Source organism: Fundulus heteroclitus, chromosome 22 (assembly GCF_011125445.2).
Source record: "Fundulus heteroclitus isolate FHET01 chromosome 22, MU-UCD_Fhet_4.1, whole genome shotgun sequence".
In the NCBI taxonomy this organism is placed as follows: Eukaryota; Metazoa; Chordata; class Actinopteri; order Cyprinodontiformes; family Fundulidae; genus Fundulus; species Fundulus heteroclitus.
In genome coordinates, this window is record NC_046382.1 from 2,722,404 (window position 1) to 2,748,954 (window position 26,551).

A 26,551-nucleotide genomic window follows, 5' to 3' on the forward strand; every position below is an offset into this window, starting at 1 on the left:
GTTTATTTTTTATTTGATAAATAAATAAATAAAATTATTTATTCATTTACAACCACTGCAGTTGAATGAAAAGCTCCAGTTAAACTCAAGTTAAGAAGAGTAAATCTTAGTAGATAGCACCAAGGGTCAAGCCTCAGAGACATTAAACATTCTCGTGTCGACGCTGGAAGGAAGACTCCTGAAATTAAAGTGGAACCGTGTAAAAGCAATAAACCGTTCCCTTATCTACAAGTTTCTCTCATTTAGAGGAACTGCGTTCTCCTCTACAAGTCGAGGCAACAAAACAGGAAAATCAAAGCGTCTCAAGCGCCTTACTTGTTGCTTTATAAATCCGTCATTATATTATTACACTGTGAATGAAAGATGCTGACTAGGTGTCCAGAAAGCTGAATATGTGCCTGATGGGAAGCCCTGTGTGGATTACAGCTAAGATCATAGCGGCTCATCGGCCTTGGTGCTGCAGTGAGGTTCTGCTGAAGCTGAGGCATTAGAACTCGTTGATGTGTTCTTGATGAGGAAGTGGCTGCATTGATGCTTTGCTAACACAGTCTCTAAAGTCCAGCTTTAAGATGATGTGGTGTGTTTTGGAGTGTTGCGTCGCTGCAGCATGACAGGAACAGCCGGCTGTCTCCACGATGATAATGAATCGTCCTTGTTGCTTTTTAAAACATCCCTACATCCTGTCCACCTCCGATCTGTTGCCATTTACGGCAGGAAAGAAACCGCAGTGTGAGAAACCGTAATCAACAGCAAATATGTACCCTGCACAAATAAACAACAACACAAGTGCTGCGGGCAGCCCAGGTTCTTTTACTGAATAATGTGGTGTTTCTACTGTAGGAGTAAAAAGACTCATGGAACCAGAATTATATTTACCATATTTAATCTAAAAGGCAGAGAAAGGCTTCATTTCAGTACTGTTCTTTTACACAACAACACTGACGTCCTTTCCAGACTGCCGAGAGAGAGAGAGAGAGAGAGAGAGAGACAGAGAGAGAGAGACAGACAGACAGAGAGAGAGAGCGAGAGAGAGAGACAGAGAGACAGAGAGAAAGAGAGACAGAGAGAGAGAGACAGAGAGAGAGCGAGCCTCCTGATCGTCCTTCCCACAGACCTTTTATAGGATCAGATGTGTTACACCCATTCAGGGGCGTGTACAGCATGATAACGGTGTTCTGTTCATCACATTGGTGGAAAGGATATTATAATGCATACGTGTTCCAGCCGACACGTTTATCCACTCAGTCATTCCGTCCAGTCTAAGTATGTCAGGCTCTGGCCTCCACAGTCCGTTTATCTGTGATCTCCAAGGCAAATGATAATGCAGTCCAGTCTCTGGGGTCACATAATCTCTTACAATTCCCCAAAGGCACATCATAACAAAACAGTCCAAATGTCTGTTAGCCCCCCCTGCTGGTAGGCACACCAACAGGGGGGGCTAACATCAAAGGAAACATTTAGCACCAATCAGCATGAATAATTCAGAATTCAGCATTTATCACTCAAGACCACAGTCTTCAAGGGTTACACTAATTGAGTCAGGCCTGTTTTAGGTTCCTTTGCGCACATTATTTTAATTTTACATTAGACTAGGTAAGCTAAGACTGTTCAGTGACCAAGGTCAAATCCGTCTACTCTACCTCCACCCTTTAAATCCCCTTACTTGGTCCTCCACTCTCCATTCTCATGGATAAACATCCATCACTTTCATACCTTACAAATCCCAGAGTAACAGTAGGGGGCATCACAGAGCGGGCTGGGCCTTTCCCCACCAGAAAACGCCATCTCACCTAAGAGAAGGTAAAAACTAATGTGACCCTCTGGGAAATTCCGCTCTCGGCCAATCTGAGCAAGAAGACCCTGTATTGAAAATTATCATTACCAAGTATTTCAAGGATCTTTGGTGCCAATCAGATCCTGATCCTTCCTATGTCAAAGCAAAAGACTGCATAAACTGTGGGTCTGTGTGTGTGGGTCTCAAGCAGACATTCTTTATCATAAAACCATACTGATCAACGTAATGCAACATCACAGTGTAGATGTCATAACAGAAAATCAAACATGTAAGTCAGTGGAACAGAAAAGCTGAAAAAACAGTAACACAATATAAACAGAGTCTGTACGTCAAGAACACAAGTAGAAATCTTAAAGTTGAAATTCATCTGCAGCAGTTTTTCTCTGTAATTCTTGACCAAATTCCTCCAATGTTTGTCTCAACTTTCAATGTCTGACAGTTGAAAGTTCTCTGCAACATAATTTCATCATCTTATTCATTTCATGGCTGCTGTGTCTAGGTTCATCTCACCTCATTTAACAGTCATTATGATGGTTGGAGCAGTTTTCCTGAGGGGGACTGACCCAGAAGAGGAAGTGTTCTAGCCCTGTAGCTTAGATGTTCTAGTAGACTGTCTAGGGTATCAGCTCTTCTAGTGGCAATTTGCAGAGCCCCAAGTTTGCATAGTTAAAGTCGCCCCCTATAATGTGCGTACCATATGTTGTGCAAATGTCCAATTGCGGATTTGATATTAGCATCCGGTGGTATGTAAACAGCAGTCACCATGACTACGGTAACCTCTGTGGGGAGCTATATGGGTCTGCATTTAACAGCTTAACTCCAAGTCTGGGGAGCAATGGCTGGTCGCGGTCACTATGTTAGTACACCAGGTGTCATTCACATGTATACAGAGAACCCCCCCCCCCCCCTGCTCTAACTGGACTCTTTCATTCAGTCTTGACATTTTGCTGTGTAGCCTGGTAACTTGATGGAGTCTGGTACGAGTGAATGAAGCCAGGTCTGAGTGACCAGCAACATGCAGCCATCTTTCATCCTCTGTAGTCTCATTTCATTCATCTTGTTGGTAACAGATCCCCAGAGAAACAGGCTGGGAGGCGGGGCTTTGCTAGCACACCTGCCCTGCAGCCTCACCTTTGCTTTCTCTGTCTGCACTTCCCTACTGCGATGGTAATCCACGGGTAGCCCAGGCTTCTTGCTACATCCACTGGGATATGAAAAACTCTGTTGTAACGCTTTGTTCGTAGCAGACTCTGATCTTCAGGAGGTTGTTTTGGCAGTAGATGTTCATCAACCCATACAGCAAATATGGATCATCAATCAATACGCGACCAGCCAAACATAGCGCTGACTGAGAGAGCACTGAGCCACTGCAGCTACATGCACCACCATCGCCATCCAAGATGGCGGCGCAGTGATGGCAGTGGAGAAGATGACCAGCAGCTCCGAGGGAAGGTGGATTGGTTGATCTAATGCAGGAAGTCTAGTCTGGTCCATCAGAACCGTGTGTTTGTGTGAGGACCATCTCAGGTCCTGAGAACAGGTGGTTCTCAGGACCCAGAAGTGATCCTTACCAGACACTGTTGTCAACATCTCAACTGTCTTTAGTGGGTTTAGCTCCAGGTGGTTCTGACCGCACCAGTGGACCAGCTGAACCACCTCCTCCTCTTCAAGAATCAACCAAGAATCAAGAAGCTTTGATTGTCACGGTGTGTTGCCGAGGTGAATATTTTCAGGTCATACTCCGCCTTAAGACACACACAACTAACAATAGGCAGTGGGTGCAGGTAATAACATAGTGAATAATACGTACAGGTGTTTTTCTTTAGTCTCTGTGGTCTGCTAGAACTCGCCCCAAGTTCTGAAAGTCCGTCCCACCTAAACGATCCATTGTGTTGGATGAATCATGCAGCTTTGAGCTCCATGTGAGGCGCTGCTCAGTGTGAACACCTAACACGTTGGATGAATCAGTCACTTTATGCTTCTTTGATGATACATTCAGGTGTTGGAGAATATTGAGCAATGTTTTTAAACCTGATATGCAGAACTGAGCGATAAAACATTGCTGATAGTTAAGAGTGTGTAAGAGAAGTTTGCTTTCAGTGTAGTGACATGATAACATGTAAAGTTTGTAGTAAATCTTGTGCAATATAAACCTGAATATGCAGAACTGTGCAATGAAACCCTCCAGAGGGTTAAGAGTGTGTAAATAATCTGTGTTCACAGCGGTGATGTTGTAACGTCTACAGACTCCGTCTCCTCTGCAGGGGGCGATGGCCCTCACAGCTTTAGCCAACAAGCTGTTTCTAACTCTGCTCCTACTGGATTTGATGCCGTCTGTAAGAACAAATAAAGTCTGATTTATTTTTTACTCTTTTTCTCTTTACATGAAAAGATGATTTTTCTTGGGGAATTGAATCAGTTTTAAGATAAGATAGTCTTTATTAATCTCACAATGGAGAAATTGACATTTTAATGAACTAAAACCCTACTTCCCAGGTGGAAGAGGAATCACACGGCTTGGCAGGAGGTTGGAGGAGAACGCCTGGAAAACAAGATGTAAGCAGGACTTTGTTAGTCAAAGCACCAGGCAGGGCGGGTTTCTGTTGAGCACTGTTTATACATGAAGGACTGGAGGCAAGGAAAACAGCATTCAACACAAGGAGCACATTAAAAGAACAACGTTAACACTTAAGCATGAAGAAATTATCAGATGTTCATTTAAACCAGACATAAAGCTGAGGCATGAGAAATGTCATAAAATAAATAAAAAAGAAAACTTTAATTTCTAATCTTTGTTAAAAAGGGAGCTAGTGCAGTGATTTAAGGCCTGGTTCTGATATGACCCATGTCCCTGGTGCTGGTCCAGACTCTGGTAGAGCTTTGGATGAGCTGCAGCTGTCTGGTTGATCTTTTCCAGAGTAAAAACGCTGCTGCAGCGATCTCACTGAAAATAAAGGCCGGCAGCAGTCCTGTTTCCTCTTTAGACAGGAAACGCCTTATTTTGTCATATTTACAGTATAAAACTTCTGGATTAACATCCTTTGGACAGCTGAGACCAGATTACAGAACCCGGTCAGAAACCCAACAGTATATCAGCATAAACGGCTCAAAGCACCTGTCCAGCACAGTGGTGGAGGATCTGGACACCTTCCAGTCTCTGAGTGGACCAGGACCTCCTCTGCAGATAGAAGGATCCACAACAGTCCAACAGCTGAAGCTCGGTCCAAACCGGGCCGTTAACAGAACCGAGGTCCCAAACACAGCAGCAGATCAGCCACAGGTTGGCTGAAAAGAATCAAGGTGCTGCAATGGCCTAGTCAAAGTCCAGACCTGCTTCTAAGTTGCTGGTTTTGTTGTTGAGTTTAAGAGTCTTTGCCTGAATGATTCATAAATCACAGTCAGGAATCTATATTGTCACCATGTGTTGCCATAGAGAAGTCTTTGATGAGACACTCTGGACTCAGGATGCTCACAGATTACAAAAAACACTACAAGACAAAATATTCAGTCACTTGTGTGTTGATCAGTTGATGCCACTGGCCAACTCTGAAAAACTTGACGTGTGCAAATAGCCTTCCAGGTCTCATAAAACTCATCCTAAAGTCCATAAAGTCCAGTAGCTGTCCCTTTACCAACGACACAGATTACTGCGTTGCTGCATGGATTAACCGCCCAGCGCTCCATCCATGAAGCATAGCTGAGCAGTAGTTTAAAGCTCCAGTTTACAGACCTGAGCAATCTGCATGGATGGTTCCCTGAGAACCTAGAGTTCAAACAGGCATTACCAGCAGTGACTTAGACTTAGACTTAGACTTTCTTTATTGTCATTTTGTAGCACAGAGTGCATACAGAACGAAATTTCGTTTTTTTCATACAGCTCAGAAAGATTGCAGTAACTCTACAGGATACCTTGCAGTGAATTTACAGTACAGGATAAGAAAAATGCAGTGGTAAATCACAGTCAAATACAGGATAACTTTCAATTAACTTTCGGATAAAGTGCAGCAGTGAGCAGTAGGCAGATTGAAATGTAAAGACAATGTAAGCAATGTAAACAAATATGCAGTAAGGTGCAGCAGTGATTTAACAATAGACAGTTGCATTGTAAACAGTTTTGCAGTACGTTTCCGGAAAAAGTGCAGCAGCGATATTGAAGGATACATACAAATGTGCAAATCAGCGGGTCGAGTGTGGTACACAGTCCGTTTTTATACTTCAGCAGTTCAAGTGGGATTGTAACCTGGAACAGACATGAACCCTCCCAGCAGGGGGCGATAGCCCTTACAGCTTTGGAAAGAAGCTGTTTTTGATCTAATGTTCCTGAAGCAACAGATTACAGGAAGGTTTGCTGTTCTGTCTCCTCGATGTCGGTCGGTTTTTCTTCAGCTCTCCAGAGCTCCTTATCTGCTATTACCCCCCCCCCCTTCTCTCCTGCTGTTTGCTTCGTTTTGTGTCTTTGTGCCATTTCTTCATAGCAACCAAAAGCTCTAAGGAAATGATGGATCTCGTCAGCTGATCTCTCAATGCTATTGATCAAATCTTTTCAACTGGAAAGCAAAGGACCGGGGAGAGTGCCTGTCCAGACGGAACTTTTTTTGCAGGATACATCATGGACCCGTGGCAGAAATGGTCCATGGTGTGCCTCTCAATGCTTTCTGTTAAGGACGTAGAAGATGTCTACTTATTCGGATTTACGATACTTGGATTCCTCTTTTTTGGTCTGGGAGGATATTTAATGTATCAGCACCTTCAGAAGCTGCTGCTGGTCAACATGACCCTGATGAGACTGTCGGCAGCAGTCGACGTGATCACTAAGGCAATGAATGATCAGAACTGTAGGCTGGATAAGCTGACTGCGGTTGTGGTACACAGAGGTGAGATGGGATAAAACCTGGAAGTGTGAACGTTAACTAGCCCATCGATTGGATTATTGGAATATTGGATCCTGGAGACAGCGACGAAAAAGACTCTAAAGCTGAAAGAAAAGTTGGTTTCAGCTTGTTCTCATAACAAATTCTGTTTTTCAAATCAGACTTTCCACTATTAAATTCTCCCCTGAGTTGTTATGGCGACATCGCACAAATCCCCCCCCCCCCCCCCCCCCCACCACCTTTCCTGCTGACATCTGTGGAGGTTTCTCTGAACTGTTGGCTGCTGGATTAGACCAAGAACAAATGGCCTCTGGAGAGCTCCACAGAAATATAAACTTTCACTCAGACACACATACTGATGCTCACATATACAGATGACATGTCACCCGACCAGCACTCAAATGTTTCCCTTTCTGCATATATGTGTCTCAGAATTATTTGTGCTATTTGTGCTAACAAGGTTTTTTTTGTTGTTCCAGTACAACCGTCCATCACATACACTTTACAAACATTTTAGGGGAACGATTGACTGAGGCCTTGCGTTGCCAAGGAACGCAGCCAGTCAGCCGCTGCTAAATAGCGCAGCCGTCAAGGCTGCATTCCTGCAAACTGTCTCAGAACCTGCTTTACACGAAGTCCACAGGCGCTGCCTTGAAATCTGTTGAAGAAAGATTTACATTGGGAGAGTGGAGGGAGATAAAAAAGACAGATGCTTTACAATACATGTTCCCACATATAATGTGAAGCATCCTGAATTTTCGATTGCAATGCAAATTGCAGTTGACAAATAAAATTTATTGATTGATTGATTGATTGATTGATTCATGTCATAAATTATATATTTAAAGCAGCGTCTTGGTTCCAGGAAATAATCAGAACCCTAAAATCAGACTTTGATTCCACGGTTGATTCCACAGAAAGTCTTTTGTGTTTCTAGGCGTTTCCTAACAGGTGGAGAACAAAGGAAAGTAACATGACGAAGAGGGTGGAGCCGTGTCATTTTTCCACCTGGGAGGCTTAACTGGAACAAAATGTTCGAAGTTTAGTTTCTGTACCGTAAACATTAATGGAAAACATCTCAGAAGTTATGATCAGCACCAGACTCAGATTTCTGACTTAAAAAGTGATTTTCAGCTGTTTCCTGTAATCTCTGCAGCCCTTTGTGTGTGTGATGACCCACTACCTGCTTTGGTTTAGACATAGAAAGGATTAAGAAATGAATGGCAGTCAATGCAAAGTCCCCCCAGGGCCTGTAGGACCAACATGCTTACAGCGTGACTGAAGCCTGTTCTCTCTGAGGAGGAACGGCACTCATCAGGTCTCACGTTCGCCTGCAGCCAGAATCCAGAACTCCTCTCACCTGTCAGGTTTGCCTCCACTGAGCATGCTCAGACTGCAGCAGCAGGTGGAACAGGTCGGTCTGGTCTGGAGACACACCTGATTCCTCCACTGCTGACAGGTGAGCCACCTGAGTCCTCACCCTCAGTCAATCAGATCAGCCGCTGAAGACACAGACGCCACAGAGATGGACATGTTCGCTGGCCTCATCGCGGACAAAGTGGGTGAGTTCTGGTTCTGGTTCTGGAGGACTCACCTGTTGGCAGGTGGAGTCAAAGTGTAGCTGTTCGTTGAGGCTTGTGAATGAAACCAGTCCAGCTCTGTGTTTCCTGGAATCTGGTCTGAGGAGGTGACTTCTAACCCTGGACAGGTTTACACACCTGGAACAGGTGGTTCTGTGTTTATTCAAACCAGAACCAAATTGGGTCCAGATGCTGCATGAACAGACGTCTCAGGCTTTGTGCTTCAACACGCTTCAGTGACAGTCTGGATTTTAAAATCTCAGGATCTGAATTTTTCAGGTAGAAGGGGCGGAGTCAACAGCAGGTAATCAATCACAGCCTTTAAATGGAACTAACGGATGTTTCAGCTGCTTTATGCTCCTTTTTGAGCCGATGATTGATCTGAAAGCTGTTCTAAGCTGCAGCTCTGAGAAAATTGACCAAGTTCTGCAGTTTTACGGCATTTCTTCATGTTGACAGCTCTGTGAACAAACACACCTTGTCAAGGTGTTGATGGTCACCTGTCAGGTCTTCCCCATGATGGCGTCGCCTACAGAACCAGACTGAGACCATTTAAAAGCCTTTACAGGTGTTCTGAGTTAATTAGTTAATTAGAATCTGGCACCAGGTGTCTTCAATATTGGACCTTTTCATAATATTAATAATAATAATAATAATAATCACAGTAATCATAATAGTACTTATTAGTAATCCTCATTAATAGGTAAAACAACATTATCTTGTGTGGAAGTATGTGCACCGTTGTTGATACAAAATTAGTATAATGTTTTTTCAGGATTTTAATGTCTTGTCTTGTTGGAACTGTTCTCAAAAGTTTAATATTTAGGAGTTATTTTGAAACTAAAAAGAAACACACTGATAAATTCTGTATTTATGTTAATTTCCACATGGGGTCACCATGCAGTATTTGTGCTCAGGGCCCTATAAGGCTAGCTCCAACCCTGATCTCAACGAGGTGTTTGTGCTGCAGCAGGTTCAGTTAGAACGTCTCCACAGAGGACGCTGTCTGGTTAGAACGTCTCCACAGAGGACGCTGTCTGGTTAGAACGTCTCCAAAATGGACGCTGTCTGGTTAGAACGTCTCCACAGCGGACGCTGTCTGGTTAGAACGTCTCCTCAGAGGACGCTGTCTGGTTAGAACGTCTCCACAGAGGACGCTGTCTGGTTAGAACGTCTCCACAGAGGACGCTGTCTGGTTAGAACGTCTCCAAAATGGACGCTGTCTGGTTAGAACGTCTCCACAGCGGACGCTGTCTGGTTAGAACGTCTCCACAGCGGACGCTGTCTGGTTAGAACGTCTCCAAAATGGACGCTGTCTGATTAGAACGTCTCCTCAGAGGACGCTGTCTGGTTAGAACGTCTCCTCAGAGGACGCTGTCTGGTTAGAACGTCTCCACAGCGGACGCTGTCTGGTTAGAACGTCTCCACAGAGGACGCTGTCTGGTTAGAACGTCTCCAAAATGGACGCTGTCTGGTTAGAACGTCTCCACAGAGGATGCCGTCTGGTTAGAACGTCTCCAGAGCGGACGCCGTCTGGTTAGAACGTCTCCTCAGAGGACGCTGTCTGGTTAGAACGTCTCCTCAGAGGACACTGTCTCATTAGAACGTCTCCTCAGAGGACGCTGTCTGGTTAGAACGTCTCCACAGAGGACACTGTCTGGTTAGAACGTCTCCACAGAGGACACTGTCTGGTTAGAACGTCTCCACAGAGGACACTGTCTGGTTAGAACGTCTCCACAGAGGACACTGTCTGGTTAGAACGTCTCAACAGAGGACGCCCTCTGGTCAGAACGTCTCCACAGAGGACGCTGTCTCATTAGAACGTCTCCACAGAGGACGCTGTCTCATTAGAACGTCTCCACAGAGGACACTGTCTCATTAGAACGTCTCCACAGAGGACGCTGTCTCGTTAGCACTCAGCTCTGACTCACCTGCAGCAGAACATCACCTGTCAGGATGCTCTTCATGGACTTCAGCATCAGCACGGTGCTCCCAGACATGCTGGCTCTGAAGCTCCACAGCATGGATTCTCCACTCCTCTCTAACCATAACCCACAGACACAGTGGAGAAGTTTGTGGACGACTCCACTGTAGTGGGTCTGATCTCCCACTAAGTGAGTCCCACTACAGGGAGGAGTCAGCAATCTGACCCAGTGGAACTCCAGGAACAACCTGATCCTAAACACCAGTCAGACTAAGGAGGTAATGATAGACTACAGGAGGTCCAGGAGGACTGAATGCCTCCTCTCTACAGGGGGAGGTGGTGGAGGTTCCTGGACAATCACATCTCCACTGACCTCTCCTGGACTGAGAACACCTCCACCCAGTGAAGAAGGCAACAACAGCTCTTCCTCTTCAGGAAGCTGAAAAGGTCTGGACTTCCCTCTAAGCTGCTAAAGAACTTCTACAGAGCTACAATAGAAAGCGTTTATGTCTCAGCATCACTGTGAGGTCTGGGAGCTGCACAGTCCAGGAGAGGCAGGACCTAGAAGGTAGTGAGGACAGAGCAGGGGATGCCGTCTGCAGGATCTAGACAATTTATGAGTCCAAAGAAGGTCCAGATCCATCTCCACTGATTTTTTTTAAACACTCTAAACTATCAGGACTGTTTTATATCTCAATATCTACATATTTAAATAGGACTTTCAGAAGTCGGTGCGAGTCCCAGCAGACCGTATAGACTGTTCTGTTCATGTTTTTTCCACATCCTTTGATAAAAAATGATAAATGGACTGAACTTATATTTCCAGTCATACTGACCGCCCAAAGCGCTGCACGCTATAGCCACATTCACCCAGTCCCGCTCACTAATGCATTCATACACCAAGACGCAGCTCGGTAGGCAACTTGGGGTTAAGTGCCTTGCCCAGGGGCACATCGACATGTGGCAAGGGGAAGCTGGAATCAAACCCACAACCTTCTGATTGCCAGACGACTACTCAACCCATCAAGGCACAGTCGCCCTTTAATCTCTTTATATACAGAAAAACCTGTCCTGTACTAGTTCATTGCTTCTTGTTTATTGTGCGTAAGTCGGTGTACGTTGTCAAAATACCTCTAAAATCGGTGGTGTGGTGAGCTCAACCATATTCTCTACCATTCACAAATTAAGAGATAATTTGGAAATTAAAGGTATTACATAAAAAAGATAACATAAAGAGCTCTTTAATTGTGTATTTAAATTAATTGTTTTCTTTTTATTAAACTGCATGTTTGACTGATTGTTTTTCTTTCTTACAAAGATCAAGCATTCATGTATTAAATGATTGAAATGATGATTATTTTAGTGCAGTCCAAGTGTCAGACAGGCTAAGGAGAAAATAGTTTGTGGAAAAAGGAAGTAGCGCTTGGAAGGAGACTGCAGCTGCTGGCTACAGGAAATCTGCCGAGAAGAAAAGAGGAAGTGGAATCAGATGCTTTGGTTCAATGACCTGCTGCCTGGGGTCGGAGAAAGAGGAGCGAAAACTTTTGACTCGGCCAGAGATCTGCATAGGGTGAAAAGTTTATGAGGTGATAAGGTACTGGGTGCAAGTGTTCGGTGGAGACAGGGGGGGGGTTGAGGTTTGCAACCTCCCAACGGCTCTCTCAGCACATAAAAGAAGGGTGATTTGGGTACTCGTGGCTCAGATTCTCATCTCAGAAGACATGCAGCGCGGAGCAGAAGAGAAGAAGACCCAAGACGGAAGGACGATCGTGGAGCCAAAGGAAGAACACGGCGCCCGTGTCTCTGAGAACCGCCCAGACTGAGTCAGATTATCTATTTTTCGTGTTTTTCCACAAATCGGGGCCAACGATCTGCAAATCCTGTCAAGAAGAACTGCTGTGGTTTGACCTGGTCGATGAGCTGAACCTAGATGCCCAGAAGATGCGAGTTGCACCTGCTAGATGTCAGTTCTGCAGTTAAACCACCCTCTCGAGCCAAGGAGAAGCACCTCAGGCACGGACATCAAGGCAGAGACTCGTGGTGTGAGTCTTTGTGAGTGGGGCATCAACGGGACGTCAGGTGTGCCATCAAGAGAAGGCGCGTTGTTCGGTCGAACAGCTCTTCATCCAGCAATCAAAGCCACTATGAGTTTCCATCATAGGTTCGGGTCAGTTGCTCCTCTAAAGTCAAACTCCTCTCCTGAACGTATTAGTAAGCAGCCTTAGATAAGAGATAGGAAGTTGATTAAATATTAAATTGTAATCTGTTAAATTGCTTAATGCTGTTTCTAATCCCCTGCAAAAGCATACTAATTAAAGAAGCATATAAAATTTTATTAGAAGTTGTGGACATTCAATTTGTGAGTCAACATTTTTCCGAGTTCTTCTATGATTGTAAAATAGTCATGGTGCATGATTCTAGAAATATTTTGGAGGTCTTAAAAGGTTGCCTTTAGCCCAAACTATAAAACAACACCCTTAGGGACTTTTGAGTCTTTAAAAAATACTGATCGTGTAACAAGTGCTGATTTATAGGAGTAGGAGCCACCGTTAACTAGGGCGGTGGTCGGGGTACAGGTGGCCTCGGGCTACTAGGTTGCCTGACCTGTCCACTGCAGAAGGGTGTGGCCCTAGGACGAAGGTGGTTAGCTGGTCAGTCGTATCCTACTCATCTAGCTGAAAAGGTCTCACAGGAATTCTAAACAGGGTAATACTCGTTAGATTCAGAGGTCCTTAGAACCCCAGCTAGTTTGAGCTTTAACCCAAAATAGGAAGGAAGTGGGGTTTTAGTTCAAAGCCGAAGATCTGACAACGTCCTGGAAAATGTCACCATAGTAACAATAAAAGATTCCTGGTTTCTGTCTGTGTCTCTGAAGGTTAAGAAGAAGGTTTCTGTCTGTGTTGCAGGAGACATGGTGGAGGGAGCGGTGAAGAACGCTCTGGGCGTGGACGACAAGAAGGAGGAGAAGAAAGGAGGCTTCAGGTCGATATTTAAAGGGGACAACGACGAGGAAAAGGAGGAGAAGGGAGGATTCTTCTCATTCGGACACGATGATAAGAAGAAGAAAGATGAGGAGGAAGATAAAGGGTTCTTCTCCAAGATCTTTCATAAAGACGATGATGAAGATAAGGGGACGCAGAAGAAAAAAGGCTTTCATGGCCTCTTTGCTGAGGGACCAGGAGGCATGGGAGGACCAGGAGGTGGTGAGGAGGCAGGAGGACTCCCAGACCGGACTGTTGCTGTGTCTGACAGAGGTACGTATGAGGAACATCTCTGAGAACGTTCTCCGTGCCTTCTCCCATTAGTACCTTCGGTTCTGGTACTGAGGTTCTGGTACTGAGGATCCCAACCCACTCAGACTTCCAGGTGTTCTTCCTGCAAACATGTCTTCAGGTGTCCATGTGTGACGTTGTCTCCAGTGTTCTTAGGGACGGGTCAGGACCGGCAGGTCCAACAGCTGCTCTAAGTGACTCAGAACCCTCTTTGTGACCCAGAACCATCTTAGTGACTCAGAACCATCATAGTGACCCAGAACCCTCTTAGTGACCCAGAACCATCTTTGTGACTCAAAACCATCTTAGTGACTCAGAACCCTCTTAGTGACTCAGAACCCTCTTAGTGACTCAGAACCATCTTTGTGACTCAGAACCATCTTTGTGACTCAAAACCATCTTAGTGACTCAAAACCATCTTAGTGACTCAGAACCATCTTTGTGACTCAAAACCATCTTAGTGACTCAGAACCCTCTTAGTGATTCAGAACCCTCTTAGTGATTCAGAACCCTCTTAGTGACTCAGAACCATCTTAGTGACTCAGAACCATCTTAGTGAACCAGAACCCTCTTAGTGACTCAGAACCCTCTTAGTGACCCGATGTTGTCTGACTCTACCAGCCGTGTGAACTGAGGGCAGCTCTGAACATGTAGAACCAATAAAACCTATTCTGGCCGTAAACCCAGTTTTAGCTGATAAACAATAAATGATAAATAACTTTACTCTGCGTTCTTCTCACCATCAGAAATAACACTTCTTCTTATTCCCAGACCTGTTTGATGATCTGATGGACGTGGCTGAAGAAACATCTAATAACTGAGGCCTCCTGGACCTGGAACCTTCATCCGGATGAAAACTCTCAGAACTTGATGTTTTTCTGTCCTTCTTCCTGAATCTGTGTCAAAGGCTTGGAAATGTATTTATATTAAAGAAATAATGTTTTGGTATAATAAAATTAACTGAATCAAGTCAAAGTTTCATTTTAGCATTTTTTTACATATTAGTCAAATAGAGTTTAAATGGAAGTAAATTTTTCTGTGATCGGGAAGCTTTAAAAATAATCCGTCTTCTTATTAGAAACCAATGACCCAATAATCCTTGTTAAGCTCTTCCACCTCACGGAAATTAACAAAAATATCAGAGGGAAGAAACCTGATAGAGAAACCAAGCCGGCCCACAGGGCCACCCTCCCTAAAACACATGAAAAAAACAGAGACAAGGATTTTATTTTGCAGATCTAAGTCTTAATAATTTTGTCCAATCAGCAGCCACTTCCAACCTGAAGCCCCACCCCCTTGGGTGATCTCAGTCCAGTTGAAAATCGCCCCAGATGCTCCCATACACAATCATGGTAAAATGTGCGCACAAGTCAGTATAATCCAGTAGTTCTCAAACTGTGGGGCGCGGGCCCAAGAGGGGCCGTGACGTAATGACGGGGGGGGGGGCAACAATAGCCCTGCTGTTTGGTCTGGACCTGCAGTCAGTGAGAAGAGCAGCAGATCCTCAGTAATCCTCAAAGCAGCCTGCAGGATTCTCTCCTTTCATGACACTAAGGGGGTTTACGATATTTGTTAAATTTCTTAACATTTATTATTATTATTAAATATCCATCCATCCATTGTCTTCTCCTTATCCGGGGTCGGGTCGCGGGGGTAGCAGCTTCAGTAGGGAGGCCCAGACGTCCCTCTCTCCAGCCACCTGGGCCAGCTCCTCAGGAGGAATCCCAAGGCGTTCCCAGGCCAGCCGGGAGACATAGTCCCTCCAGCGTGTTCTGGGTCTTCCCCTGGGCCTCCTCCCGGTGGGACGTGCCCGGAACACCTCACCAGGGAGGCGTCCAGGAGGCATCCTGACCAGATGCCCGAGCCACCTCAACTGGCTCCTCTGGACGTGGAGGAGCAGCGGCTCTACTCTGAGTCCTCCCCGGATGACTGAGCTCCTCACCCTATCTCTAAGGGAGAGCCCAGACACACTACGGAGAAAACTCATTTCAGCCACTTGTATCCGGGATCTCGTTCTTTCGGTCACGACCCAAAGCTCGTGACTATAGATGAGGGTAGGAACGTAGATCGGCCGGTAAATCGAGAGCTTCGCCTTTTGGCTCAGCTCTCTCTTCACCACAACGGATCGGTACAGCGCCCGCTTCACAGCAGACGCCGCACCAATCCGCCTGTCCATCTCCCGCTCCATCCTCCCCTCATTCCTGAACAAGACCCCAAGATACTTAAACTCCTCCACTAGGGGCAGGACATCCTCCCCAACCCGGAGAAGGCACTCTACCCTTTTCCGGTTCAAGACCATGGTCTCGGATTTGGAGGCACTGATCTTCATCCCGGCCGCTTCGCACTCGGCTGTGAACCGCTCCAGTGAGAGCTGTAGATCACGTCCTGATGAAGCCAATAGGACCACGTCATCCGCGAATAGCAGAGACGCAATCCTAAGGCCACCAAAACGGATCCCCTCAACACCTTGGCTGCGCCTAGAAATTCTGTCCATAAAAGTTATGAACAGAATCGGTGACTAAGGGCAGCCTTGGCGGAGTCCAACTCTCACCGGAAACGAGTCCGACTTACTGCCGGCAATGCGGACCAGACTCTGACACCGGTCGTACAGAGACCTGACAGCCCTTATTAAAGGGTCCGGTACTCCATACTCCCGGAGTACCCCCCACAGGATCCCCCGGGGGACACGGTCGAATGCCTTCTCCAGATCCACAAAGCACATGTAGACTGGTTGGGCAAACTCCCATGCCCCCTCCAGAATCCTGCTGAGGGTATAGAGCTGGTCCAGTGTTCCACGGCCAGGACGAAAACCACACTGCTCTTCCTGAATCTGAGATTCGACTATCCGACGGACCCTCCTTTCCAGAACCCCTGAATAGACCTTACCAGGGAGGCTTAAGAGTGTGATTCCTCTGTAGTTGGAACACACCCTCCGGCCCCCCTTTTTAAATAGGGGGACCACCACCCCAGTCTGCCAATCCAGGGGAACTGCCCCCGATGTCCACGCAATGTTGCAGAGCCGCGTTAACCAACACAGCCCCACAACATCCAGAGCCTTAAGGTACTCAGGGCGAATCTCATCCACCCCCGGGGCCTTGCCACCGAGGAGCTTTTTAACAACCTCGGCAACCTCAGCACCAGAGATGGGAGAACCCGACCCAGAGTCCTCAGGCTCTGCTTCCTCAATGGAAGACGTGTTATTATTATTAAATACTATAATTATTAGGGGGAGTGGTGGCCTAGTGGTTAGAGCACAGAGCTTTGGTCCCAGAGGTTCTGAGTTCAACTCCCACAAGCTGCCATTCTGGTTCCCAGAGCAAGACCCTTAACCCCGATTGCTCCCCAGGCGGTGAGGTGGTGTTTTAAATTGTGAGTGTTTAGCCAAGTCATTTTATTAGATGTTATCTCTTATCTGATGTATCTCTTATCTAAAGGGCTTTTTAAATAATGATGATGAACATGATCAGAAGAAACTATTGCATCACAGCCCAGAAGCTGGAAGGAAAAGAGACAACAGTATTTTCACACATCACTTAGTAACTCTTAGTAACTCAAATATTTAAATATTTTAGCCTAAATATTTTAGCCTAAAATATTAAACTGTTAATTTGTTTTTCTTTTTTTCTTCAATCCCACCATTATGTTTAGTAATTTCTGCCAAAAGCTGCTAACCTGACCCTTGCCAGACGTATGTCGTTCCACCCATAGACATAATATAAGAGTAGACGCGTCATTGCGCGGGTTCTGCCTATGCTGCGATGCGTCAGAGCGTCCGCCATCTTAAATGTGGCAAATCTGCAGTTACTCAGTCACTTAAACAGTATCAGAGGGACTTTAATCTCTGAATATACTTTGTATTCTTAGTATTTTTTATTTTTTTGTAATATTACAAGTTTATTTTTGTATCCCTTTAGCTTCATTCTCCTGAATTTATTCTCCTAAAGAATAAAAATATTTAAAATAATCTAACCTGGCCTCCAGGAGTGAAATAATTCTGCAAACTGTGATTATTCTGGAAATATTCCCCCTTAATTCTCATAATATGACGTTTTTCTCATAACATTATCACTTTTGTGTTTGTTTGTTTATTTTTACTTTATTGACCTAAGACTTTTTTTTCTCATATTATTAATTTTACCTCTTTAATACTCACCCAACAAGTCTGTTCCTAAAGGTTCACATGTGACACGGTTTTATGAAATAATGAAGACCACAATGTTTAGATTTAGTAAATTGATCCTTATATTCATAACACATATATATATATATATATATATATATATATATATATATATATATATATATATATATATATATATATATATATATATATATATATCTAGATAGATCTAGATAGATCTATCTATCTATCTCTCTCTATATATATATATATATATAGCCTGCCTGTGTTGCCACTCTGCAGCTTTAGTGTGTCCAGTTTTGCAACATGGTGCAGCCTTAGTTTATAGAAGGCAGATACAAGTAGTGAAATCAGCCAGAATACATTTCCATGCAGCACAGGAATGAGGAATATTCTCTGATCCACGTTCACTACAACAGAACTCAACTTTTTTCTGCCACATACAATATGGCGGTGACGTTGACGTACGGACCTGCGCCCTATGACGCGTCTACGTATATGATGTCTATGCCCATAAGTGTAGCATTATAATAGGTAGGTAGCTCCCCCTAGAGGCGTTAACCATAAATGTTAACACATGTCGGTATATCTACCACAAAATCAAAGATCATGTATATTTAAAACCTTCTTCCAAATAGACTGGTTTGTGATGAATCATTATTGTTATAAGCAATATAATAATGTCAGTAATTGTTATATTACTTAGGGCTAAAAAACAAGTGACAGGATCTCTGCCTAAATTTGTAGAACATTACAAACGAGCTTTATGTACGGCTTATTGTCACTTCCAACTTTTCCAAAGCTGAAATATTTTCAGTCAAGCCATGCTAATGGCTTAATGTTGTGTTTGGAGCTGCAGTCTCCCAACACAAATAACCATTTTTGAAACCATGATATTTATAATTTAAACCAAATTACTTCACACAGACGAGTCACATACAAACGATGACATTGAGACAAACAGGCCTTATGCTTCAGCTCCGTAAGGATGCATCTCTTTATCTGCCACACACTAGGACCTTATTCCTTTTAAAGTCAAACATCGACATTAGCAGTCCATAGTACATTAATCCATGACGGAGTGTAACCGGTCGATCCTGTGAACTGCTGGTCCAGACCACTTTAACAGGTTACAGGAAGGTTTTATCTCATTAAACGTACGTTTAAAGCAGCGCCTTGGTTCCAGGAAACGATCAGAACCCTAAAATCGGACTTTGATTCCACGAAAAGTCTTTTGTGTTTCTGGGCGTTTCCTGACAGGTGGAGAAGAAAGAAAAGCAACCTGAAGAAGAGGGTGGAGCTGCTACATTTTTCCACCTGGGAGGCTTAACTGGAACAAAATGTTTGAATTTTAGGTTGTCTACCGTAAACAATAAATGAAAACATCTCAGAAGTTATGATCAGCACCAGACTCAGATTTCTGATTTAAAAAGTGATTTTCAGCTGTTTCCTGTAATCTCTGCAGCCTTTTTTCTCTCTCTCTGTGTGATGACCCACTACTGCTTTGATTTAGACCAGGTGTGTCCGAAGCGCGGCCCGGGGGCCATTTGTGGCCCCTGGGCTGATTCTGGGTGGCCCCCCAAATGTATCTCAGGAAAGATCTGGTCCGCCAGCACAGGTGGCTGATGGAAGATTTTAGTTTTCACTTTGGGCAAAATTATTACAGAAAAGTTTAAATCTCACAATTGAAAATGTTAAGTTCAACACAAAGCATTTATCTTTTAATAAACACACTTTGGACATTCTCTTTAATTTCATAGTAATGTCTATCCAGTGATATTTAATTACTAAAAAGCAGACTTTGGTGCATCTGCTTTGAATAAAATTACTAAAATTGGCTGAATGCAGAAAGTGTTTTTAAATAACTCACCCAAATACTTTTCTTATATTGCTAAACCAAAAGGGGGAAAGTTTATTATTGTTAAAGAGTCAAAACCCTTTTTTAAACTTTGGATCTACATTGATTTACACATTCATTTCCTACAAAAAAATCTGACTTATTTAAAATGAGCATGTGTTGTAGAGGACTCAAAAAAATGAACATTATTGTTTTAGTTATAAAAAAAAAGTTATTTTTTTAGCCCCTGAGTTCTTTTGACTCTGCAGTTTTGGCCCTTGTGCCCAAAACTCTGCTTTAGACCATAGAAATGAATGGCAGTCAATGCAAAGTCCTCCCAGGGCCTGTAGGACCAACGTTCAGCGTTCTCTCTGAGGAACGCCACTCATCAGGTTAGTGGTCTGACGTTCACCTGCAGCCAGAACCCTCACCTGTCAGGTTTGACTCCACTGAGCATGCTCAGACTGCAGCAGCAGGTGGAACAGGTCGGGCTGGTCTGGAGACACACCTGATTCCTCGACAGCTGACAGGTGAGCCACCTGAGTCCTCACCCTCAGTCAATCAGATCAGCCGCTGAAGACACAGAGATGGACAAGTTTGGTGGCATCATCGCAGGCAAAGTGGGTGAGTTCTGGTTCTGGAGGACTCACCTGTTGGCAGGTAGAGTCCAGGTGTAGCTGAAACCAGTCCAGCTCTGTGTTCACTGGAATCTGGTCTGAGGAGGTGACTTCTAGCCCTGGACAGGTTTACACACCTGGAACAGGTGGTTCTGTGTTTATTCAAACCAGAACCAAATTGGGTCCAGATGCTGCATGAACAGACGTCTCAGGCTTTGTGCTTCAACACGCTTCAGTGACAGTCTGGATTTTAAAATCTCAGGATCTGAATTTTTCAGGTAAAAGGGGCGGAGTCAACAGCAGGTAATCAATCACAGCCTTTAAATGGAACTAACGGATGTTTCAGCTGCTTTATGCTCCTTTTTGAGCCGATGATTGATCTGAAAGCTGCTCTAAGCTGCAGCTCTGAGAAAATGGACCAAGTTCTGCAGTTTTACGGCACTTCTTCATGATGACAGCTCTTTTTTTCTTTTTAGAAGTTACATTTTATTGATTTTTAAAACAGCAAATACACAGCATACAATGACAATTAAGTTTTTTACAGTGTGAAATTTTCCCATAGATTAACCGTCCCAGCATGACATTTTACAGTTTCAGCATCATATTTGCGGCCTCAGCTTCACCAAACACAACCTAGCACAAGAATTCACCGTGAATGGTAGGTCTATGAGACCTTGTCCAGAAAAAATAAATTAAGTTGTAAGACCTGTTTACTTGAATAAATCTTCCACAGGACCCCAGAGTTGGCTGAAAGTGTCTTTTTGAAATCTTAACATGTATGTTATCTTTTCCATTTGGTATAATTCATGATGACAGCCCTGTGAACAGACACACACCTTGTCCTCCTTGTCAGGGTGTCAATGGTCGTTTTTAGGTAATCTTAATGTTTTTTCAGGATTTTAATTTCTTCTCTTGTTGCAATTGTTCTCAAAAGCTTAATATTTGACAGTTATTTTGGTAAAAAAGAGAAACACACTGATAAATTCTGTATTTATGTTAATTTCCACATGGGGGCACCATGCAGTATTTGTGCTCAGGGCCCTATAAGGCTAGCTCCAACCCTGATCTCAGCGAGGCGTTTGTACTGCAGCAGGTTCAGTTAGACCAGGGGTGTCAAACTCATTTTGGTTTAGGGGCCGCATTCAGCTTAATCTGATCTCAAGAGGGCCACAGGAGGAAACTCATTGCAAGATTAAATAGAACTAATAAAAGTGGACTTGTTGATTTTTATATTAAATGAATTTCACGTTTACACAATATATTATAAATAACCTCAGCGTTTTTAAGAAAAGTATGTGCAATTTCAACAATACTTTTACTCAGTTAAACATTTACTTGTGCATTATGCATAAGAACTGATCACAGTGCTGGTGAAGATTCTCAGTCATCAGGTCATGGATATTCCAAAAAAAGTAAAAAAAAAAAAAACAAAGCAACTGGACTTGTTTTCCGTAGTTGAAGACGTTTCGCTTCCTCTCCAGGAAGCTTTCTCAATTAAAAAAGTCTGAAGTAATGATGAGTACCCACTGAGCTATATAATACACTGGAGTGCTGATTTTGGCAAAAAACTGAAGTCACTGGCCGCCATCTTGCTACTCCCTACCCGGATTTGGTTGCAACAACAAGCAGTTTTCTGGCTGAGTGAAAACGTTTCACAGGTAATTCTACAGTCAGTGGATGTACTAACACTATCAACTACTAGGAAATTAGGTGCTGAAATATTTTACATGTTACTCATATTAAATGTATATATATGTATATATAAGTATGTGTATATGTATACATATATGTAAATATATGTTTTTGTATATTTATATATTTATAAATGTTATATATGTATATTTGAATTAATAAAACGCAAAATATTTCAGCACATGACTTTCTCAGTACTTGATAGTTTTAGGACATAACATAAAACTATATGGCATTTGACATTTTAAAAGTCTTAAGCCCCCCCTGAACATGAGAGATCCTCGTTATTCGATGCTGTAGCGCACATATTCCCTAGTTACTGGAGGAAAATAGGGAGTACCAATATGGCGGCTGGTGGCTTCACAGCGACTCGTTCTAACAGCGGCTATTAGCACTCCAGTGTATAATAGAGATCAGTGGCAGTACCGAGCTTTATCCAACTACGGAACTATTTCAACTACGGAAAACAAGTCCAGTTGCTTTTGTTTTTTACTTTTTTTGGAACTGATCACAGTGATTGTACAATGTTGAAAAACATTTATTCACATTTTTTGGAACTTAAAAACACTGTCCTGCATGACAAAATACAAACAGATTTAAGAAATTATTTAAAATCAATTTTCCACATCTGAAGCTCAGTGCTACCATCTACTGATTAAAACACAGCGCAATCAATATAGGAACTGCAGAGTTTCAATTAGACTTTAGACAACTTTATAGGGTAGTTCATTGTTATTGTTTTGATGCGGGTTTTTCGCGCATGCGCGCCGGACTGGTAGGCAAAAGGCGGACACAATGGCGAACGCAAACAGAGAAACTGACGAGTTCTCCACATATTTTTCTTCTTTAGATAACGTACTACAAGATCGTTTTAAGAGTAAGTTGATGGTTGATGGTATCCGATTGCCAGATCCACACAGCAAAAGCCTTAAGGGACGGAGCGAGTCTGTGAAATGCTGGCCAAGTGTTCCTTATGGCAACATATACAGCTGCTTTATAAACACGCAGGCCAGTACAGACAGAGAGCATGAAAGCCATGAAACCACTGGACGGCTACAATTATTTTATATCGGAAAAAGGCTCCAGCAACGCCATGAGGGATTAAGCGGTCAGAAAATGGATGGATGGATGGATGTTGTTCACACATGTTTGTGCAACAGCACAAAGCGGCGTCGGACACAGGCTGCGTCTCAGCAGAGAGGAAGACCCGCCCGGTAGGTTAAAAAAAAACATTGTTTACTACGGATTATTTTGGTGTTTTTGTCTTGTTAAAATGGGTGGCGGTGTCGGCGACATTGCAGCGTAAACACAGAAGTACTAGCGCCCGTGAACCGGGGCGTAATGGCAGCTGCTGCTGCTGCCGCTACCGCTACTCCGGGCCGTGTAGCGATCGCTACCTCCCCTCCGCCGCTATTTAAGTAGAACAATGACTAGTGCAGAATTAAGTTGTATTTACCGGAGATGAAGTGTAGACTGCAAATTCTCTCGTAGTATGATCGCCCCCCCAGTCCATTGGGAGTGTCTGCCTGCGCTCTTTTCATTGAAATTATCCATTTCTTTCTTCTTTCTTCCTCCTTTGGAAAACGACAGAAACGTACAGCCAACAATTTGGAATGCCTCTCTGTGCAACCGGGAGCACAACAAGTCGTAGACATTGTTTAGATTCCAAAAATAAACTAACTAAAAGTACGCTCTAAATCACCCGTTTTGTCATGTAGTAGACGAGAACAGTACTGTTTTTTGCCTACACGCCGGACCCGGATGTAGCGCTGACGTCACGCGGGACGTCACGTGTGAACTACCCTATTGTCACTTTGTATGCACAAAGTGCGTACAGATCGACATTTCGTTTGCATACAGCTTGAAAAATCACAGTAAATTGCAGTAAATTTCAGGATAAAGATGCAGCAGCAATTTATGTAAACAATTGAAATGTAAACGATGTAAAACAATGTAAACAGTGCAGGGGAAATGGACAGTGTGCTATTTACGGTATCCAGGAGAGTATTATTAAAACTGTGTAATTTACGAATGTGGTACAGAGTCCATTTGTGGCTTCAGCAGTTCAGAGTCACTAGCAGTTCAACAGTCTCATGGCAGCAGGAATAAAGTTTTTACAGAACCTGGAGGACCTGCAGCGGATGCTGTGGAACCTCTTCCCAGAAGGCAGCAGGGAGAACAGTTCTTGGTGGGGGTGTGAGGGGTCTCTGATGATGTTACGGGACACACAGCGCTGAGATGAAAGGTCCTTGATGGAGTACATGTTTTTTCCAATAATAGTTTTATCATTCTCTTCCTTTTTATCTCCTCTTTCTTTCACCTTTTCTTTTGTTCTTCTTGTTCTCTCCGGCTCTGGGGGGAACAGCGTTTAAGGAATGGTATAGAGCTGGGGTGGAATCTGTTAAAAATCTGGTTAAAGATGGTGTACTTATGTCTGCTGCTCAGCTGGAAAAGGGATATGGAATCCCCTTAAAAACTAATTACTTCAGATACTTTCAGATGCGTGACTTTGTGAAAAGACATTCTCATCACTTTAATCACCGCAGAGTGGGTGGATAGACGGCTATTGGATATGAGTCTGACTACTAAGGGGTCGGTTTCTATGCTCTATGTAAATATCCAGAGGGTGGCTTCCCCATCCCTTGACCACATAAAAAGGAAACAGGAGGAAGAATTAGAGCTGGACATATCAAATAATGAATGGAGGTGGGCAGTAGAACACATTCTTTGTCTGTATGTGTTAGACATGGACTAACACAGTTTAAAGTGGAACATAGACTTCATTTCACGAGGGACAAACTGGCAAGAATTTACCAGGGAGCTGATGAGACCTGCCCAACATGTAAACATGTTCCAGCCAACACATCTCAGATGTTCTGGTCTCTCCCCAGGGTCAAAGAATTCTGGATCAGAATCTTCAAAACCTTTTCATCCATTTACAAGAAAATTATTGAACCCGATCCTCTGGTAGCCATTTTTGGTGTGGCACCGGGGGAAACAGAATTAGCGACTGTCAAAGGAAAGCAAAGTTGGCCAGGAGATTGATTTTATTTAATTGGATAAAAGCAGCACCGCCAACTCTTAGAATAACTTTACAGGGCAACACTAAGAGATATTTCAAGATCTGGCAACCTTTTATTTCCTATTTTGAATCTGAATTTTCATCTGCTTCAGCATAACTAGCAGCCTCACCCCCCCCCCTTTTCCCTCAGGTTTGAATGGCAGTAACAACCACAATGATAATAATTATATGTATCTAGTTTTAACTGGAACACGGGTGGTGTGTATGGTAGTAGGATCTGTCTTGTCGTTAGTTTGTCTGTGTTTTTTGAGCTGTTTTGTGATGTAAATTCTGAGTCCTACTCTTTTGTTCTGTATGTTTTGAATGGGATGTCTTTTGTTTCAATATGAAAAATCAATAAAAACAAATTGATCATTATTATAATATTCCCTATAACATTATAGCGTGACATTTGTATCAATCATCTTCTAGCATAGGTGATTCTGCATGGTGGGAGGGGGGCCCCCTAATCAAATTCTGCCAAGAGGCTTGGGCTGGCCCTGACTGAACACGTCCTCTCTACATACAGCAGGAGGTGGTGGAGGTGTGGACAGCATCAGGTTCCTAGACATCCACATCTCCTCTGACCTCCTGGACTGAGAACACCTCCCACCTGGTGAAGAAGGCCCAACAATGGCTCCTCTTCCTCAGGAACCTGAGAAAGTCTGGACTTGCCACTAAGCTGCTAAAGAATTTCTACAGAGCTACAGTAGAAAGCGTTTATGTCTCAGCATTACTATGTGGTCTGGGAGCTGCTCAGTCCAGGAGAGGAAGGACTTAGAAGTTGGTGAGGACAGAGCAGGGGATTGTGGGATGCCGTCTGCAGGATCTGGACTCAGTTTAGAGAGACAGCAGGTTCGGTTTGTGGCAGCGGCAGCCAGTAGTGGCAATTAGGTTGGCACTTAGAAAAAGTTTTTTAAACAGTTTGATAAAAAAGATATAAGGTGACCGTGTGAGTGGTTTGACTCGTATTGAGAAAAACAAATGTGGTGATATCACGAAGACGCCATGATATCACCCTCACACTCAAATCCAGAACTAATAAACTCAAAATCAGCTTCTTCCCCAGAGCTGTGAGGGCAATCGCCCCCTGATAGAGATCGACTGTTCATGCTACCACATCCATGTGTACGCAGATTTTTTACCCACTCCTAACTATCAGGAAATGTTCTTATTTAAATATCTACATTGGTTAAATTGCACTTTCAGAAGTCGGTGTGAGTCCTAACAGACCGCATAGACTGCTCTGTTCATGTTGTTTGTTTTGCATCCTTTAATCTCTACACATGCTAAGCTGTCAATTTAATTTTATTTATATAGCGCCAATTCATGAAACATGTCGTCTGCATTGTTGATGGCTTTGCAGCAATCCCTCATACTGAGCAAGCATGAAGCGACAGTGGAGAGGAAAACTCCCCATTAACGGGAAGGAAAACCTCCATCAGAACCAGAACCGGTCTCAACCGGCTGTCCTGTTGCCGTTGTTCATTGCTTCATGTTTATTGGGCTTAAGACGGTGTTCGTGTCCTGGAAAATGTTACTATAGTGACAATAAAAGATTTCTGGTTTCTGTCTGTTTTGCAGGAGACATGGTGGAGGGAGCGGTGAAGAACGCTCTGGGCGTGAAGGACAAGAAGGAGGAGAAGAAAGGAGGCTTCAGGTCAAAATTTAAAGGGGACAAAGACGAGAAAAAGGAGGAGAAGGGAGGGTTCTTCTCATTCGGACACGATGATAAGAAGAAGAAAGACAAAGAGGAAGATA

At 43.7% G+C, this 26,551-nt stretch overlaps 1 protein-coding gene and 1 long non-coding RNA gene across 4 annotated transcripts in view; one reads left to right on the top strand and one right to left on the bottom strand.

The window, feature by feature from the left end:
• On the bottom strand, positions 1 to 20,255 carry LOC110367782. Of its 2 annotated transcripts, none has more exons than XR_004927593.1 (4): positions 20,071 to 20,255; positions 19,852 to 19,993; positions 1,714 to 1,790; positions 1 to 695 (listed from the first exon to the last, which is right to left on the bottom strand). It is a non-coding gene; the product is annotated as an uncharacterized LOC110367782 (long non-coding RNA). The 2 variants fall into 2 exon arrangements; XR_004927594.1 differs by lacking the exons at positions 1 to 695; positions 1,714 to 1,790 and adding exons at positions 3,492 to 4,129; positions 4,285 to 4,337.
• Positions 8,087 to 26,551, top strand: part of LOC118557090 (dr1-associated corepressor homolog) — a 20,709-nt gene continuing 2,244 nt past the window's right edge. Inside the window, exons 1-3 of one of the 2 annotated variants that reach the window (XM_036126229.1) lie at positions 8,087 to 8,228; positions 13,077 to 13,424; positions 14,214 to 14,412. In XM_036126229.1, the coding sequence (XP_035982122.1) occupies positions 8,192 to 8,228; positions 13,077 to 13,424; positions 14,214 to 14,263 (435 nt within the window). In that variant the 5' untranslated portion in view covers positions 8,087 to 8,191 and the 3' untranslated portion in view covers positions 14,264 to 14,412. Of the gene's footprint in view, positions 8,229 to 13,076; positions 13,425 to 14,213; positions 14,413 to 26,551 lie in introns of those variants that run through there. The other variant, XM_036126230.1, reaches the window with a different exon arrangement.